The 17,383-nt window shown below is 42.8% G+C and overlaps 1 protein-coding gene across 16 annotated transcripts in view; it reads left to right on the top strand.

The window, feature by feature from the left end:
- Positions 1-17,383, top strand: part of LOC109877945 (mitogen-activated protein kinase 10) — a 112,847-nt gene that overhangs the window by 55,079 nt on the left and 40,385 nt on the right. For 12 of the 16 annotated variants that reach the window (XM_031803008.1, XM_031803003.1, XM_020470186.2 and 9 more), the window contains 5 exons: positions 9,485-9,614; positions 10,009-10,067; positions 11,660-11,798; positions 12,206-12,371; positions 14,322-14,393. In XM_031803008.1, the coding sequence (XP_031658868.1) occupies positions 9,485-9,614; positions 10,009-10,067; positions 11,660-11,798; positions 12,206-12,371; positions 14,322-14,393 (566 nt within the window). The remainder of the gene's footprint in view (positions 1-9,484; positions 9,615-10,008; positions 10,068-11,659; positions 11,799-12,205; positions 12,372-14,321; positions 14,394-17,383) is intronic. The other 4 variants (XM_031803004.1, XM_031803010.1, XM_020470187.2 and 1 more) reach the window with 1 other exon arrangement.

Genomic DNA, 17,383 nt, shown 5'->3' with positions numbered 1-17,383 from the left:
CTCATTAAAGATTTTTAGCAAGCCTCTATGACAAATCAGAACAGATAGTTTCACTGAACAGGTCATTACAGAAAACACCAGACCTATCAGGATTATTTGTGAGGATAACTTTTAGGAGAGTAGCCTTTTCTGGGTGTTTGGAGTCATACCTTGTGGGATTGGTAATAATCTGAGAAAGCTTTAGGAAGCTCTATTGCTTTAGGACTTGGTCAGGTAGTTTAAGCATGTCCCAGTTTAGGTCACCTAGCAGGACAAATTCAGACTTGGTGTAAGGGGCCAGGAGAGAGCTTTGGGCAGGTAGGGTACAGGCCGGTGCTGATGGAGGATGATAGCACCCAGCAACAGTCAACAAAGAGCCATTTGAAGTTTATGTTTAAAACCAGCAAATCAAATTGTTTGGGGACATACATGGTGGAGACAACCGAGCACTGAAGGTGATCCTTGGTAAAGATAGCCACTCCCCCACCTTTGGAAGATCTGTCTTGCCGAAAAAGGTTATAACCAGAAAGGTTAACATCAGTATTCAAAACACTCTTCCTTAACCACCTCTCAGTAATGACTAACACATCTAGATTGGAGCTGTGAACCCACACTTTCAATTGATCCATTTTAGGTAATAATCTTCTAGTATTAACATGCAGAAGACCCAGGCTTTTACGAGAGCAGAAATCAGTGAAGCAGATATCAGAGCAGAGTCAGAATTGGTGCTAAAACAGTACATGTGCCAGGGTGTACATGCATATTTCCAGATATCATCAACAGTCATACAATCAAAGCACGGCTTAGGACAGGGAGAGCTTGGCAGTGCTGATTTATGACATCTGAATGTGCATTAGATGGCAACAAGATCATATTGTACAGCATTTTCATCAGGTAACATGAATACAAAGCCAGCGAAAGGTGGTTAGAATAGGATGGGAGGCCAAAAGTCTGTGTAACCAATAGAGAGTCAGAGTCCCGAGTGTGGGAACAAACAGTCTGTCCCACGGCTTGGTAAAGAAAGTTCGAAGTCAATAAGGCATGCAGGAGTCATGAGGCAAATGGCAAAATGCACAAGAAAAAGAAAAATAACGACTTGGGGTTAGCCAGAGTCACTCGCCCCAATAGTGCGTGTGTGCTGGACGTGAGCGAAAGCTCAGGAGAGAGGGGGGAGTGTGGTGAAGTTACCTGTACCAGACTGGGAGACAGGCTAGGGCAGGCGGTGAACAGATCGCCAGGTGGAATCCAAGCAGCAGTGCAGCAGGCAATGGGAGTAGGTGTCACACCCACTTGGGAGAATCTTTAATTTCTGGATTTCTTGTAGAAAATGTCAGTGGATGGCTTCAAAGTCTGCTGCCACTTGTTGGGCCCAAAGGCATCGACACCTCTCACTTCACACCTCAGTGCTAATTGAAGTTGTATCTGGTCTGTCCTAGCAAGCTCAGTTCCAGGTTGTATGGTGTCTTCAGGTCTCTGCTGTTTGTTTGCTAAAGCACCTTGTGTATACAGTTGAAGTCAGAACTTTACATAAAACTCATTTTCAACCACTCCACAAATGTCTTGTTAACAAACTATAGTTCTGGCAAGTAGGTTAGGACATCTACTTTGTGCATGACATAAGTCATTTTTCCAACAATTGTTTACAGACAGATTATTTCACTTATAATTCACTGTATCACAATTCCAGTGGGTCAGAAGTTTATATACACTAAGTTGACTGTGCATTTAAACAGCTTGGAAAATTGCACAAAATACCTGTGGATGTATTTCAAGGCCTACCTTCAAACTCGGTGACTCTTTCCTTGACATCATGGGAAAATCAAAAGAAATCAGCCAAGACCTCAGAAAAAAAATTGTAGACCTCCACAAGTCTGGTTCATCCTTGGGAGCAATTTCCAAATGCCTGAAGGTACCACGTTCATCTGTACAAACAATAGTACCCAAGTATAAACACCATGGGACCATGCAGCAGGTGGCATAGCAGTTCAGACGTCTTTTGTCCTCGTCTTGTCGTGTCCTGTATATATATATATATTTACAACTTTTTCACATACATTTTATTTTTATTCTCCATCAACTCATCTTCAAAACACTCTCCTGCAACCCGCCTCACCAATGTATATTTATAAAAAAGTATTATTTACCTCAGATCTGTAATCCTCCAAGAAGCTAGCCAGAAACTCCAAGAAGCTAGCCTGCAACTAGCCAGAAGCTAATCCAGAAGCTAGTTCAGAAGCTAGTTGGCTCCTTTACTGGTAAGTCGTTGGTGTTCAGCTAACCACGGTTTGTGGTCATCGGCTATCCTTTGGCTCGAAAGTCTATCGCCAGTTCTGTACGGCGCAGCGCGGCTCGGAGCGGAGCATACCGGACCAATTTTTCTCTCCATGTCCCTGGATTTTGACTGCTCTCTGGACATTCATGCCCGGATCTCACAGCTAGCTAGCTGCTATCCGTGTGACTATCGGCCTTCGTCGATTCCGGAGCAAACATCAATTGTTCCGGAGCTAGCAAGCTCCGTCAATCACTCCTGAGTTCCATCAATCGCACCTGGGCTGCAGTCGCCTATCCGGACCCGTTTTGCTGCCTTCGCGGAGCCCCACCGGGCCTTCACAACTGGACTGCCGACGTTATCTACCCGAAGGGGTTATTCGGCTGGCTCCTCCGTCGCGACGTTACCTGAACGCCCATCTGCGGCCTGCTAACCGTTAGCTGTCTTACCGGCTGCTATCTGAATAGACAATCGGACAATTTTTTATTTATTTTTTATTATTATTATTATGTTTTTTTCTTGGGCCTCTATAACTATATCTATTGTTTTTATTTTTGTTGTTGTTGTGTGATTTGGATTGATCCCCTCTACCACACGGAACCCCACTAATCTACTGACGGAGCGCAGGAGGTGGCTAACAACAGACCTCCATCCTATGCTAGCTTGCTACCGATGCCCTGGCTAGCTGTCTAAATCACCAACCAACCTCTCCACTCACCGGACCCTTTTGATCACTCGACTAAGCATGCCTCTCCTTAATGTCAATATGTCTTGTCCATTTCTGTTCTGGTTAGTGTTTATTGGCTTATTTCACTGTAGAGCCTATAGTCCTGCTCACTATACCTTATCCAACCTATTAGTTCCACCACCCACACATGCAATGACATCTCCTGGTTTCAACGATGTTTCTAGAGACAATATCTCTCTCTTCATCACTCAATACCTAGGTTTACCTCCACTGTATTCACATCCTACCATACATTTGTCTGTACATTATACCTTGATGCTATTTTATCGCCCCCAGAAACCTCCTTTTACTCTATGTTCCAGACGTTCTAGACGACCAATTCTCATAGCTTTTAGCCGTACCCTTATTCTACTCCTCCTATGTTCCTCTGGCGATGTAGAGGTGAATCCAGGCCCTGCAGTGCCTAGCTCCACTCCTATTCCCCAGGCGCTCTCTTTTGACGACTTCTGTAACCGTAATAGCCTTGGTTTCATGCATGTTAACATTAGAAGCCTCCTCCCTAAGTTTGTTCTATTCACTGCTTTAGCACACTCTGCCAACCCGGATGTTCTAGCTGTGTCTGAATCCTGGCTTAGGAAGACCACCAAAAACTCAGACATTTTAATTCCAAACTACAACATTTTCAGACAAGATAGAACTGCCAAAGGGGGCGGTGTTGCAATCTACTGCAAAGATAGCCTGCAGAGTTCTGTCCTACTATCCAGGTCTGTACCCAAACAATTCGAACTTCTACTTTTAAAAATCCACCTCTCTAAAAACAAGTCTCTCACCGTTGCCGCCTGCTATAGACCACCCTCTGCCCCCAGCTGTGCTCTGGACACCATATGTGAACTGATTGCCCCCCATCTATCTTCAGAGTTCGTGCTGCTAGGCGACCTAAACTGGAACATGCTTAACACCCCAGCCATCCTACAATCTAAACTTGATGCCCTCAATCTCACACAAATAATCAATGAACCTACCAGGTACCTCCCCAAAACCTTAAACACGGGCACCCTCATAGATATCATCCTAACCAACTTCCCCTCTAAATACACCTCTGCTGTCTTCAACCAAGATCTCAGCGATCACTGCCTCATTGCCTGCATCCGTAATGGGTCAGCGGTCAAACGACCTCCACTCATCACTGTAAAACGCTCCCTGAAACACTTCTGCGAGCAGGCCTTTCTAATCGACCTGGCCGGGGTATCCTGGAAGGATATTGATCTCATCCCGTCAGTAGAGGATGCCTGGATATTTTTTTAAAATGCCTTCCTAACCATCTTAAATAAACATGCCCCATTTAAGAAATTTAGAACCAGGAACAGATATAGCCCTTGGTTCTCCCCAGACCTGACTGCCCTTAACCAACACAAAAACATCCTATGGCGTTCTGCATTAGCATCGAACAGCCCCCGTGATATGCAGCTGTTCAGGGAAGCTAGAAATCATTATACACAGGCAGTTAGAAAAGCCAAGGCTAGCTTTTTCAAGCAGAAATTTGCTTCCTGCAACACTAACTCAAAAAAGTTCTGGGACACTGTAAAGTCCATGGAGAATAAGAACACCTCCTCCCAGCTGCCCACTGCACTGAAGATAGGAAACACTGTCACCACTGATAAATCCACCATAATTGAGAATTTCAATAAGCATTTTTCTACGGCTGGCCATGCTTTCCACCTGGCTACTCCTACCCGGACAACAGCACTGCACCCCCAACAGCAACTCGCCCAAGCCTTCCCCATTTCTCCTTCTCCCAAATCTATTCAGCTGATGTTCTGAAAGAGCTGCAAAATCTGGACCCCTACAAATCAGCCGGGCTAGACAATCTGGACCCTTTCTTCCTAAAATTATCTGCCGAAATTGTTGCCACCCCTATTACTAGCCTGTTCAACCTCTCTTTCGTGTCGTCTGAGATTCCCAAAGATTGGAAAGCAGCTGCGGTCATCCCCCTCTTCAAAGGGGGGGACACTCTTGACCCAAACTGCTACAGACCTATATCTATCCTACCGTGCCTTTCTAAGGTCTTCGAAAGCCAAGTCAACAAACAGATTACCGACCATTTCGAATCTCACCATACCTTCTCTGCTATGCAATCCGGTTTCAGAGCTGGTCATGGGTGCACCTCAGCCACGCTCAAGGTCTTAAACGATATCTTAACCGCCATCGATAAGAAACATTACTGTGCAGCCGTATTCATTGATCTGGCTAAGGCTTTCGACTCTGTCAATCACCATATCCTCATCGGCAGACTCGACAGCCTTGGTTTCTCAAATGATTGCCTCGCCTGGTTCACCAACTACTTCTCTGATAGAGTTCAGTGTGTCAAATCGGAGGGTCTGCTGTCCGGACCTCTGGCAGTCTCTATGGGGGTGCCACAGGGTTCAATTCTTGGACCGACTCTCTTCTCTGTATACATCAATGAGGTCGCTCTTGCTGCTGGTGAGTCCCTGATCCACCTCTACGCAGACGACACCATTCTGTATACTTCCGGCCCTTCTTTGGACACTGTGTTAACAACCCTCCAGGCAAGCTTCAATGCCATACAACTCTCCTTCCGTGGCCTCCAATTGCTCTTAAATACAAGTAAAACTAAATGCATGCTCTTCAACCGATCGCTACCTGCACCTACCCGCCTGTCCAACATCACTACTCTGGACGGCTCTGACTTAGAATACGTGGACAACTACAAATACTTAGGTGTCTGGTTAGACTGTAAACTCTCCTTCCAGACCCATATCAAACATCTCCAATCCAAAGTTAAATCTAGAATTGGCTTCCTATTTCGCAACAAAGCATCCTTCACTCATGCTGCCAAACATACCCTTGTAAAACTGACCATCCTACCAATCCTCGACTTTGGCGATGTCATTTACAAAATAGCCTCCAATACCCTACTCAACAAATTGGATGCAGTCTATCACAGTGCAATCCGTTTTATCACCAAAGCCCCATATACTACCCACCATTGCGACCTGTACGCTCTCGTTGGCTGGCCCTCGCTTCATACTCGTCGCCAAACCCACTGGCTCCATGTCATCTACAAGACCCTGCTAGGTAAAGTCCCCCCTTATCTCAGCTCGCTGGTCACCATAGCATCTCCCACCTGTAGCACACGCTCCAGCAGGTATATCTCTCTAGTCACCCCCAAAACCAATTCTTTCTTTGGCCGCCTCTCCTTCCAGTTCTCTGCTGCCAATGACTGGAACGAACTACAAAAATCTCTGAAACTGGAAACACTTATCTCCCTCACTAGCTTTAAGCACCAACTGTCAGAGCAGCTCACAGATTACTGCACCTGTACATAGCCCACCTATAATTTAGCCCAAACAACTACCTCTTTCCCAACTGTATTTAATTTTAATTTATTTATTTATTTTGCTCCTTTGCACCCCATTATTTTTTATTTCTACTTTGCACATTCTTCCATTGCAAAACTACCATTCCAGTATTTTACTTGCTATATTGTATTTACTTTGCCATCATGGCCTTTTTTGCCTTTACCTCCCTTCTCACCTCACATTGTATATAGACTTGTTTATACTGCATTATTGACTGTATGTTTGTTTTTACTCCATGTGTAACTCTGTGTCGTTTTATCTGTCGAACTGCTTTGCTTTATCTTGGCCAGGTCGCAATTGTAAATGAGAACTTGTTCTCAACTTGCCTACCTGGTTAAATAAAGGTAAAATAAAAATAAAATAAATAAATAAAATACCGCTCAGGAAGGTGATGAGTTCTGTCTCCTAGAGATTAATGTACTTTTTTTTATCGTACTTTTTGGAGAAATGTCCTCTGGTCTGATGAAACAAAAATAGAACTGTTTGGCCATAATGACCCTCGTTATGTTTGGAGGAAAAAGGGGGAGGCTTGCAAGCCGAAGATCACCATCCCAACCGTGAAGCACAGGGGTGGCAGCATCCTGTTGTGGGGGTGCTTTGCTGCAGGAGGGACTGGTGCAACATCTCAAGATATCAGACAGGAAGGTAAAGCTTGGTCGCAAATGGGTCTTTCAAATGGACAAGGACCCCAAGCATACTTCCAAAGTTGTGGCTTAAGGACAACAAATTCAAAGCGCTGACCTCAATCATATAGAACACTTGTGGGCAGAACTGAAAAAGCGTGTGCGAGCAAGGAGGCCTACAGACCTGACCCAGGCACACCAGCTCTGTCAGGAGGAATGGGCCAAAAAATTCACCCAACTTATTGTGGGAAGCTTGTGGAAGGCTACCCGAAGCGTTTGACCCAAGTCAAATAGTGTAAAGGCAATGCTACCAAATACTAATTGAGTGTATGTAAACTTCTGACCCACTGGGAATGTGATGAACGAATAAAAGCTGAAATAAGTAATTCTCTATACTATTATTCTAACATTTCTCATTCTTAAAATATAGTGGTGATCCTAACTGACCTAAGACAGGGAATTTTTACTAGGATTAAATGTCAGGAATTGTGAAAAACTGAGTTTAAATGTATTTGGCTAAGGTGTATGTAAACTTCCGACTTCAACTGTATATGGGTGGGTGTGTGTGTATGTACAGTATGTGTCACGACCTGACCATAGAGAGCCTTTTAATTCTCTATTTTGCTGCGCCTTGGTCCGAATGTTATTACAACGATCGTGACAGTATGTATGTATATAGATATATATATTTACCCCCAAAATATATGGTTGATTGGAAATGATGGGGGGGGGGGTTGTTTTTAACACTTTTTTAGTTACTACATTATTCCTTATGCGTTATTGCATAGTTTCGATGTCTTCACTATTATTTTACAATGTAGAACATAGTAAAAATAATGAAAAATGCTTGAAAGGGTACTCTATATTACGTTACAGCCTTATTCTAGGATGAAATTTCTTTTTTTCTCATTAAATCCACACACAATACCCCATAATGACAAAGCTAAAACAGGTTTTAGATATTTTTGCAATTGTATAAAAAAAATATACAACTGAAATATCACATTTACATAAGTATTCAGACCCATTACTCAGTCCTGTGTTGACGCACGTTTGGCAGCGATTACAGCCTCGAGTCTTCTTGGGTATAAGCTTGGCACACCTGTATTTGCAGAGTTTCTCCCATTCTTCTCTGCAGATCCTCTCAAGCTCTGTCAGGTTGGATGGGGGGCTTTGCTGCACAGCTATTTTCAGGTCTCTCCAAATATGTTAGATCGGGTTCAAGTCCGGGCTCTGACTGGGCCACTCAAGGACATTCAGAGACTTGTCCCGAAGCCACTCCTGCGTTGTCTTGGCTGTGTGCTTAGTGTCGTTGTCCTGTTGGAAGGTGAACCTTCACTCCAGTCTGAGGTCCTGTGCTCTCTGGAGCAGGTTTTCATCAAGGATCCCTCTGTACTTTTCTCTGTTCATCTGTCCCTCGATCCTGACTAGTCTCCCAGTCCCTGCCACTGAAAAACATCCCCGCAGCATGAGACTGCCACCACCATGCTTCACCGTAGGGATGGTGCCAGCTTTCCTCCAGAAGTGACGCTTGGCATTCAGGCCAAAGAGTTCAATATTGGTTTCATCAGACCAGAGAATCTTGTTTCTCATGGTCTGAGAGTCTTTAGGTGTGCCTTTTTGCAAACTCTAAGCGTGCTGTCATGTGCCTTTTACTGAGGAGTAAAGGAAGGACAACCTTTATGGCCACTACCATAAAGGTCTGATTGGTGGAGTGCTGCAAAGATGGTTGTCCTTCTGGAAGGTTCTCCCATCTCCACAGAGGAACTCTGTGGAACCATTGGGATGCAACCATTGGGTTGCACCTGAGCTCAATTTAGAGTCTCATAGCGAAGGCCCTGAATACTTATGTAAGTAAGGTATTTCTGTTTTTTATTACCAAAAATGTCTGTTTTCGCTTTGTCTTTATGGGATATTGTGTCTAGATTGCTGAGGATTTTTGTTTAATCCATTGTAGAGTAGGGCTGTAACGTAACAAAATGTGGGAAAAGTCAAGGGGTCTGAATACTTTCCGAAGGCACTGTATATAGTGCACTGCTTTTGACCAGGGCCCAAAAGGATATGTCTACACTGGTGGTTCTGGTGGATTTTCTCTGGCATCAGAAGTCTGCATTAAAGTCAATCTACAGGTATGCTATGTAATTCGAATATCAGCACACATGGCTTCAGATGGTTACACCCTAGCCTGGTCCCACATCTGTTTATGCTGTTTGGCATGACAACTACCATAGAAGTTGGCTATACAGCAGAACCAGATCAGAACCAGATCAGGGACTAGGCTAGTTTATGATCATGGTCAGAACAGACAGAAAGGCCCTGGAAGAGCCCAGGACCACCGATCTTGATCAATAGCAAACCCTTCGATCTTTCACAGGACTTCACTTATCATTCTCATTTGTCTGCCATGTGCTGTCTCTGACTCACTTCCTGTTTTGTCATATAGAAACATAATGACTAGAATGGACAAAGCCCCCCACACGACAGTAAGTTGACTGGTACATTCCTGTGGTTCTAATTCAATGTTTTTGTCCTGTGTTTTCTGCAGTGCCGGGTACGATGCAGTCCTTGACAGAAACGTGGCCATCAAGAAGCTCAGCAGACCCTTTCAGAACCAGACCCATGCCAAGAGGGCATACAGGGAACTGGTGCTCATGAAATGTGTCAATCACAAAAATGTGAGATGTCTCTATGGTTAAACAAATAACAAGATGATAGTCTAGCTGGTGTTTTGTGGTCTTTTATTGGCCCGTTCTGTGGTGCTGATAGAGTGAATCCCCTCCCTGTAAAGTGAGTCAGTGACCAGAATACATTTCTTGCCTGCCTGGGGCAATGTGTATGATGGGAATTGATACAGACAGACAGATTTTTTTGTTTTTCCATGGATATAATCCTCACAGAGCAGATGTCTGTCTGTCTGTCTCTCTCTCTCTCTCTCTGTCCCTATATCCAGTTTTCAATATGGCAAAAGAAATCAGCAATGTGCTGTTATTGTTGTTACTGTAGATGGACTTGGTTAACCTGATACTGAATGTTGACCCAGTTTTTTTCTCTGTTGTCTTTCTTTTTCAGATCATCAGTTTATTAAATGTTTTCACACCACAGAAATCACTAGAAGACTTTCAGGATGTGTAAGTACAGAAAACAATATTCAGAGGAAAAAGGAATAATCGTGAGATTATATTTACTTTATGTAGGCCAATTACATTTCTAGTTTCATCAGACTTAAGTCTGATTTCAGATGAGCAAGATTATATTATGTACGTTCAAGACTCTTGTTAAATTATTCTCAGTCTGAGAAAATAACCACTAAGAGTGATGTCAGTGAAAGTGATATTAGTGTAGTATAATTTGAAGCCTCAGGCTCTGTCTTTTTGTACTGGATGATTCATGAATGTGTAGATTGCTGATACTACAGTGAATGGAAGGAAGCATGCTTGTCAGCGCAAGGTAGTGCAAGGAATGGTGTGTCTCTGAGGAATGGAGTTTGTTTTCAATCCAAAACTACACAAAATTAAACAAAGTATGTGCTTGAAATTAAAAATGTATTACAGCAATTTAAATAAGTATGGGCTTTTCTATGTACAGTAAAAACATTGTTTTACTTCTTATGGGCACCGTCCCACCAACATCTGGTGAAATTGCAGAGCGCGAAATTCAAAAATACCAAATTAAAATATTTTACATTCTTGAAAATACATGTGTTATACACCAAAATATAGCTTAACGTCTTGTTAATCCAGCCACTGTGTCAGATTTCAAAAAGGCTTTATGGTGAAAGCAAACCATGCGATTATCTGAGGATAGCGCCCCGCATACAAAGAAATGAAAATCATATTTCAACCAGGCAGGTGCTCCACAAAAGTCAGAAATAGCGACATAACCTTACCGTTGAAGATCTTCTTCTGTTGCCACTCCAAAATGTCCCAGAAACATCACAAATGGTCCTTTTGTTCGATAATGTCCTTTATGTCCAGTTCACGCGCACCAAAACAGTAGAGTCCACCTGGAGTGACACTTACAATGAATAGGACTACTTCTTCATTTCTCAAAAAAACATAGAACAATTTCTAAAGACTGTGGACATCTAGTGGAAGCCATAGGAACTGCAACCAGGTTCCTAATAATAAGGGTATCCCATAGAAACCAATTGGAAAATCCTATGACCTCAATTTTTCCCCCCTGGATGGTTTGTCCTCTGGGTTTTGCCTGCCAAATCTGTTCTGTTATACTCAGACATTTGTTTTCTATCCAAATCTACCAATTATATGCTTATCCTAGCTTCTGGGCCTGAGAAACAGGCAGTGTACTTTGAGAACACTTTTCATCCAGAGGTGAAAATACTGCCCCCTACCCAAGAGAGGTTTTAAGTATGTACATTTTTGAGAAAGAGTATGTAGATTCCCATTGATGTTCTGCAGTGTGGTGTCCATTGTGTTGAGAATAGATGTAAAGGAGGAATAAAGGAGGAAGGAGAGAAGAGATGTGGTAGGGAGGAGAGTGGGAATCATAAGTATGTTTTATTTAACCTACCTGTCTCTCTCTGGTGTTGAGGGTTTTCTGAAGCAAAGATGACAGTGACATTCTGGAGATTATTTTACTACAGCCATATTCTCCATTGAACATGCTTTTTAGTCTTAATCTGTGTCCAGAAAGCCAGTCTCAGCCTCAGTGCATTACCAGTTATGAAAACATATTATAACTGTATGTATCACCATCCCAGGTACCTGGTGATGGAGCTGATGGATGCCAACCTATGCCAGGTGATTCAGATGGAGCTAGACCATGAGAGAATGTCCTACCTGCTCTACCAGATGCTGTGTGGCATCAAACACCTGCACTCAGCAGGAATTATACACAGGGTGAGAAGGCCTGTGTGTGTGAGTGCGTGTGCCTTTACGTGTACTGTACCCATGTGTGTGTGGCATCAAACACTTGCACTCCGCTGGCATCATACACATGGTGAGACGTCCTCCAACCTAGAAATATAATTAATCAAATTTTCAGTCAGGTCTCCAGCAGTAACCCTAGTCATTGATATTATGTACTAGGATGTTCTGGATATAGTAAACATTACTCATGCTCAACCTTGCACTGCTCATAACCCAGTGGGCAGCGCTGGTGGAAGTTACGTCATTACAACCGGTTTTGTCTGCTGTGAAACGCCATCTGTCGACATTTAAAATAAAAATACTGTAGTCGCTAGCATCACCCGTTAAACTTTTACCTCAATAATCCTCATCTCTTTGATGTTGCTTTCCGTCTGAAGGACCTGAAACCTAGCAATATAGTGGTGAAGTCTGATTGTACGCTGAAGATCCTGGACTTTGGCCTGGCAAGGACTGCAGGCACAAGCTTCATGATGACCCCGTACGTGGTGACACGGTACTACAGAGCTCCAGAGGTCATCCTGGGCATGGGGTACAAAGAGAACGGTAAGACAGGTTTGAAAATGTGTTCTGGTGTTCTAACATTGTAACATGCTACTGGTTGAGTGTGTTCTAATACTGTAACACAAATCTGCTGGGGGCATTCTAACATTGTAACATGCACTTGCACTAACAGCCAGGGTTGGGGTCAATTAACACCCATAACTCACTGACACCTCTGGGGACACAGAACATAAGCATATCTTCTTCTTTGTCACCTTATCTATTACTGAAGTGTGTGCCTTGAACACCTAATTTTATGCACTGTGTTTCGAATCCAAGTACCCTTTTGGAAATTAGATAACTCTAGCCTCCATTGAATGGATTGAGTAAATGAATGTGTAAATAAACCTTTATAGCTCTGTATATAACTGGTGACCTTGGTGATTACTGAATAGCTGTATGGTTCACAGCATACCACCCTGCATCCCATTGCTGGCTTGCCTCTGAAGCTAAACAGGGTTGGTACTGGTCGATCCCTGGAAGGGGTTTTGGAGGGCCAGTAGAAGGAACTCTTTTCTCTGTTTAAAAAAAAATGCTGCAGTGATTGGGGACATTGCCCTGTGTAGGGTGCTGTCTTTCGGATGGGATGTTGAACGAGAGTCCTGACTCTCTGTGGTCACTAAAGATCCCATGGCACTTATCGTAAGGGTGTTAACACTGGTGTCCTGCCTAATTTCCCAATCTGACCATCATGGCCACCTAATCATCCCCAGCTTCCAATTGGCTTATTCATCCTGTCCCCTGTAACTATTTCCCAGGTTGTAACTATTTCCCAGGTCGTTGCTGTAAATGAGAATATGTTCTCAGTCAACTTACCTGGGTAAATATAAAACTAGACTAGACGTAGGCAGAGAGAGCAGACCATGGATTTCCTGCCACCAGCAAAGCCCCTGGAGACTCTAACTGCTTCTCTTTATTAGTGGAATAGTCATTTGTCTGCATGCTACCTCTCTTCTCTCACACTAATTATTTCTCAGTCTGAATAATCAACCGCCACATTCAAATTACTTTTTTTCCGATAGCTCTCTACCGACAAGGGTTCTTTCTTAATTCCTCATTCCTCGATTCCTTGCACCCTCTATCATATCCTCACCTCATTCTCAAAACGCATCGGAGGAGAACTTGAAGGTCCAAGGGGAGGGACTGTTACTGTAATTTAATTATTCCAATATGTTTTCATTAATTGAATTCCCTTAATCTATTTTTTGAGAATTTGTAAGATTCTTGTTTGCATAAAATAGACGGAGACCAGTCTTATCAATAACAGGTAACAGAATTTATTCTCGGAGCGCGCTGCCACGTTACCACGATCAACAGTTTATATACAATAACATGACATAATTTCATTGCTTCTAGAATGAATCCCCTCCTCCCGACCTAGAATTAAGTGAGTTTAAGAGTTCATTCCAAGTCACTAACACACTCACAGGTCACACAACCAAACTGAATTAACTCTTGAACCCTCACCATTATCGATCACCACTTAGCTGACAGCTCTAATTAACAGAAAACCTAGGAATGCACTCACTGCCTTATCTAAAACACCCCAGAGCTAAGTTTCGTCAGTTCAACCATATGTTAACGACCCTATCTGCTTACATTAGCCACAACCCATTCCTCCCCTGTCTAGTTGAAATGGTGTTCATTAACTTTAATTACTCCTTGTCCGTGTCACATAATCCCTTCTTATGAACTCATATTGTTAAACAGATATAATAAAACAGAGTATAAGTTTACTTAGTTGCAGTTCTATTTAAAATGAGTCTATTGTTTAGTCATTTATTCATAATATTCCTAACAGGGACCTTGAATCTTCACCTCTAATTCGTTTTGAGAAAGAAGAGAGGAGAAAGGATGCAAGGGATCGAGGATAAAGGAACTGAGAAAGAGCCTATGTTTTCTTTTCTAATGCTAACCTCTGACTTATCTCTCACTCTCTCTCTGTACCTGCAGTGGATATATGGTCGGTGGGGTGCATTATGGGAGAAATGGTGCGTCACAAAATCCTGTTCCCTGGCCGTGACTGTATCCTTATTCAGATAATGTAAATAATGGCCGTCGAGCTAGTTCAAAGAATAAGGGTGCCATTTTCCCCCTCGCAAAGACAGCTGTGAACACTCCGTATCATTTTTAATAAACGGGAGCTCCGATAAAGTACGACCTCACAGAAATGGTTCAAAAAAAGTTACATAAATCGTACTGCATATTATAATTTCACTCGTTCCGTTTACATTGTGTTAGCTTACAGGGAAGGTGTCTTTGTTGTTCTTGGAGTGCGCTACCATGAGCAACAGTTTATATACAATATATACAATAACATGACGTCTTGTTTCAACAAGAGTTGTGCATGTGGTGTTTGCAATCATGTTTGGATTTTACACTGCATGACCAAAAGTATGTGGACACCTGCTCGTAGAACATCTCCATTAATATGGAGTTGGTCCCCTCTTTGCTGCTATAAAAGCCACCATTCTTTTGGGAAGGCTCCACTAAATTTCGTTACATTGCTGCAGGGACTTGCTTCCATTCAGCCACAAATGCATTAGTGAGGTCGGGCACTGATGTTGGGTGATTAGGCCTGGCTTGCAGTCGGTGTTCCAATTCATCCCAAAGGTGTTCAATGGGATTGAGGTTAGGGCTCTGTGCAGGCCAGTCAAGTTCTTCCACACCGATCTCGACAAACCATTTCTGTATGGACCTCGCTTTGTGCACAGGGGCATTGTCGTGCTTCTACACCTGCATTGCTTGCTGTTTGGGGTTTTAGGCTGGGTTTCTGTACAGCACTTTGAGATATCAGCTGATGTACGAAGGACTATATAAATACATTTGATTTGATTTGTCATGCTGAAACAGGAAAGGGCCTTCCCTAAACTGTTGCCACAAAGTTGTAAGCACAGAATCGTCTAGATTGTCATTGTATGCTGTAGTGCTAAGATTTCCCAACACTGGAACTAAGGGGCCTGAACCATGAAAAACAGCCCACCTGAACCATGAAAAACAGCCCTAGACCATTATTCCTCCTCCACCAAAATGTACAGTTGGCACTAGGCATTGGGGCAGGTAGCGTTCTCCTGGCATCCGACAAAATCATATTTGTCAGACTGCCAGATGAAGCGTGATTCATCACTCCAAAGAACGTGTTTCCACTGCTCTGTAGTTCAATGGCGGCAAGCTTTGGAACTCGGTAGTGAGTGATGCAACCGAGGACAGATTTTTACGTTCTATGTGCTTCAGCACTTGGCGGTACCATTCTGTGAGCTTGTGGCCTACCACTTTGCGGCTGAGTTGTTGTTGCTCCTTGATGTTTTCAATTCACAATGACAGCACTTACAGTTGACCGGGGCTGCTCTATCAGGGCAGAAATGAACTTTTTGGACAAACTGACTTGTTGGAAAAAATATATATACATATTCAATACATGCTGTGCACTCTTTCTACTGATACAACATTTAGAAAAATAAATACAGACAAATCTATTTATTTTTTAGATTATTACTATCAGCTCTATTTTAACAAACCTAATGCAATGGTACATCCTAGCGCAGAACAGTCTTATGACTAGGGTGGCTTGGAGTCTGACTATTTTTAGGGCCTTCTTCTGACACAGCCTGGTATAGAGATCCTGGATGGCAGGAAGCTTGGCCCCAGTAATGTACTGGGCCGTACGCACTACCCTTTTAGTGCCTTGCGGTCGGAGGCCGAGCAGTTGACATACCAGGGAATGATGCAACCATGCTCTCGATGGTGCAGCTGGAGAACCTTTTTAGGATCTTAGGACCCATGCTAAATATTTTCAGTCTCCTGAATAGGTTTTGTCATGCCCTCTTCACGACTGTCTTGATGTGCTTGGACCATGTTAGTTTGTTGGTGATGTGGACACCAAGGAACTTGAAACTCTCAACCTGCTCCACTATTCCCGCGATTTGACAGTTGTGTCCAACAGACGAAAGTGGAAGATCCATTTTGTGAACAAAATTACAAAGGAAGGGAAAAACATTTTTTTTTAAACAATAAATTGCAAACAAAAAACAATAATAACTTAATGTGCCTAAACAGATTCCCTACAGTCACTGACAACTTTCATTCAATGGGCATAAATAGTCCAAACTTTTCACAGAAGCTGCATGGACAAATATAATGTCCAATATAAAGAAAAACTGTTTTGACTGTTTTGCTGCTGGTGATATTTTAATAAAACATTAGCATATAATCATTGATCAGGCTACTCCGCTGGCAAAATCGATGCCATAACCAATTGAGTTACAGCTAAGAACAGGTTTTGGTATATCACCAGTAGCGCTGCTTGAAATTTGCACATTGGTGCACGTTTTTAAGGACACAACTAAATGATTTCCACCCCTCCCTCCTCAGCACAAGTAAGCTGATATAAGACAAGTAAATTACCAACCCTGGCACCTGGCTTTGACAAGTCAAAATTGCCAAAGGGCGTGCGTTAATGGCAGACGAAAATAAATCCCAATGACTCTCAGACTCTCTGAAGGTGAATAAAATCAATACGTGGCCTGTACTCCTCTGTTAGGTACAATGGTTTCCACATAGCTCTATTGTCTCTAACCAATCTTGCTACTGTACTGGCTGGCTTCATAACACCTCTAATAGCTCAAATAATATATTTAATAATAATATATCACCTTTTCATTAATTCACCATAAATTCAGTAACCCCTAAAAAAAATACATATTTTTTTTTCTCCAAGTCCTGTTTATATAAATGAATTACTTGAAGTATGTGATGACAAAGCCATAGATCCATCATGGAATGACTCATTATATTTCTATGGGAATCCATCCTGTATTTAACCAATTTTATTTCGGCACCCCTTTGGCAGAATGAGACATCCCTCACTCTGAATATTTATTGGAATATTTCTGGCGCCGTGTGCATCTGCCTGGAGTGTGTTGTGGGGTCAGACACCATACACCATGCCCCCCAGGTTACATATCCCAGCATGGCAGGGATGGCCCCCTGGAGCTAATGGGAGAGCAACATGCATG

This window comes from Oncorhynchus kisutch, linkage group LG23, assembly GCF_002021735.2.
Source record: "Oncorhynchus kisutch isolate 150728-3 linkage group LG23, Okis_V2, whole genome shotgun sequence".
Lineage (NCBI taxonomy): Eukaryota > Metazoa > Chordata > Actinopteri > Salmoniformes > Salmonidae > Oncorhynchus > Oncorhynchus kisutch.
The sequence above is the reverse complement of the archived record's forward strand: the minus strand, read 5'-3'. Positions and strand labels throughout refer to the sequence as shown.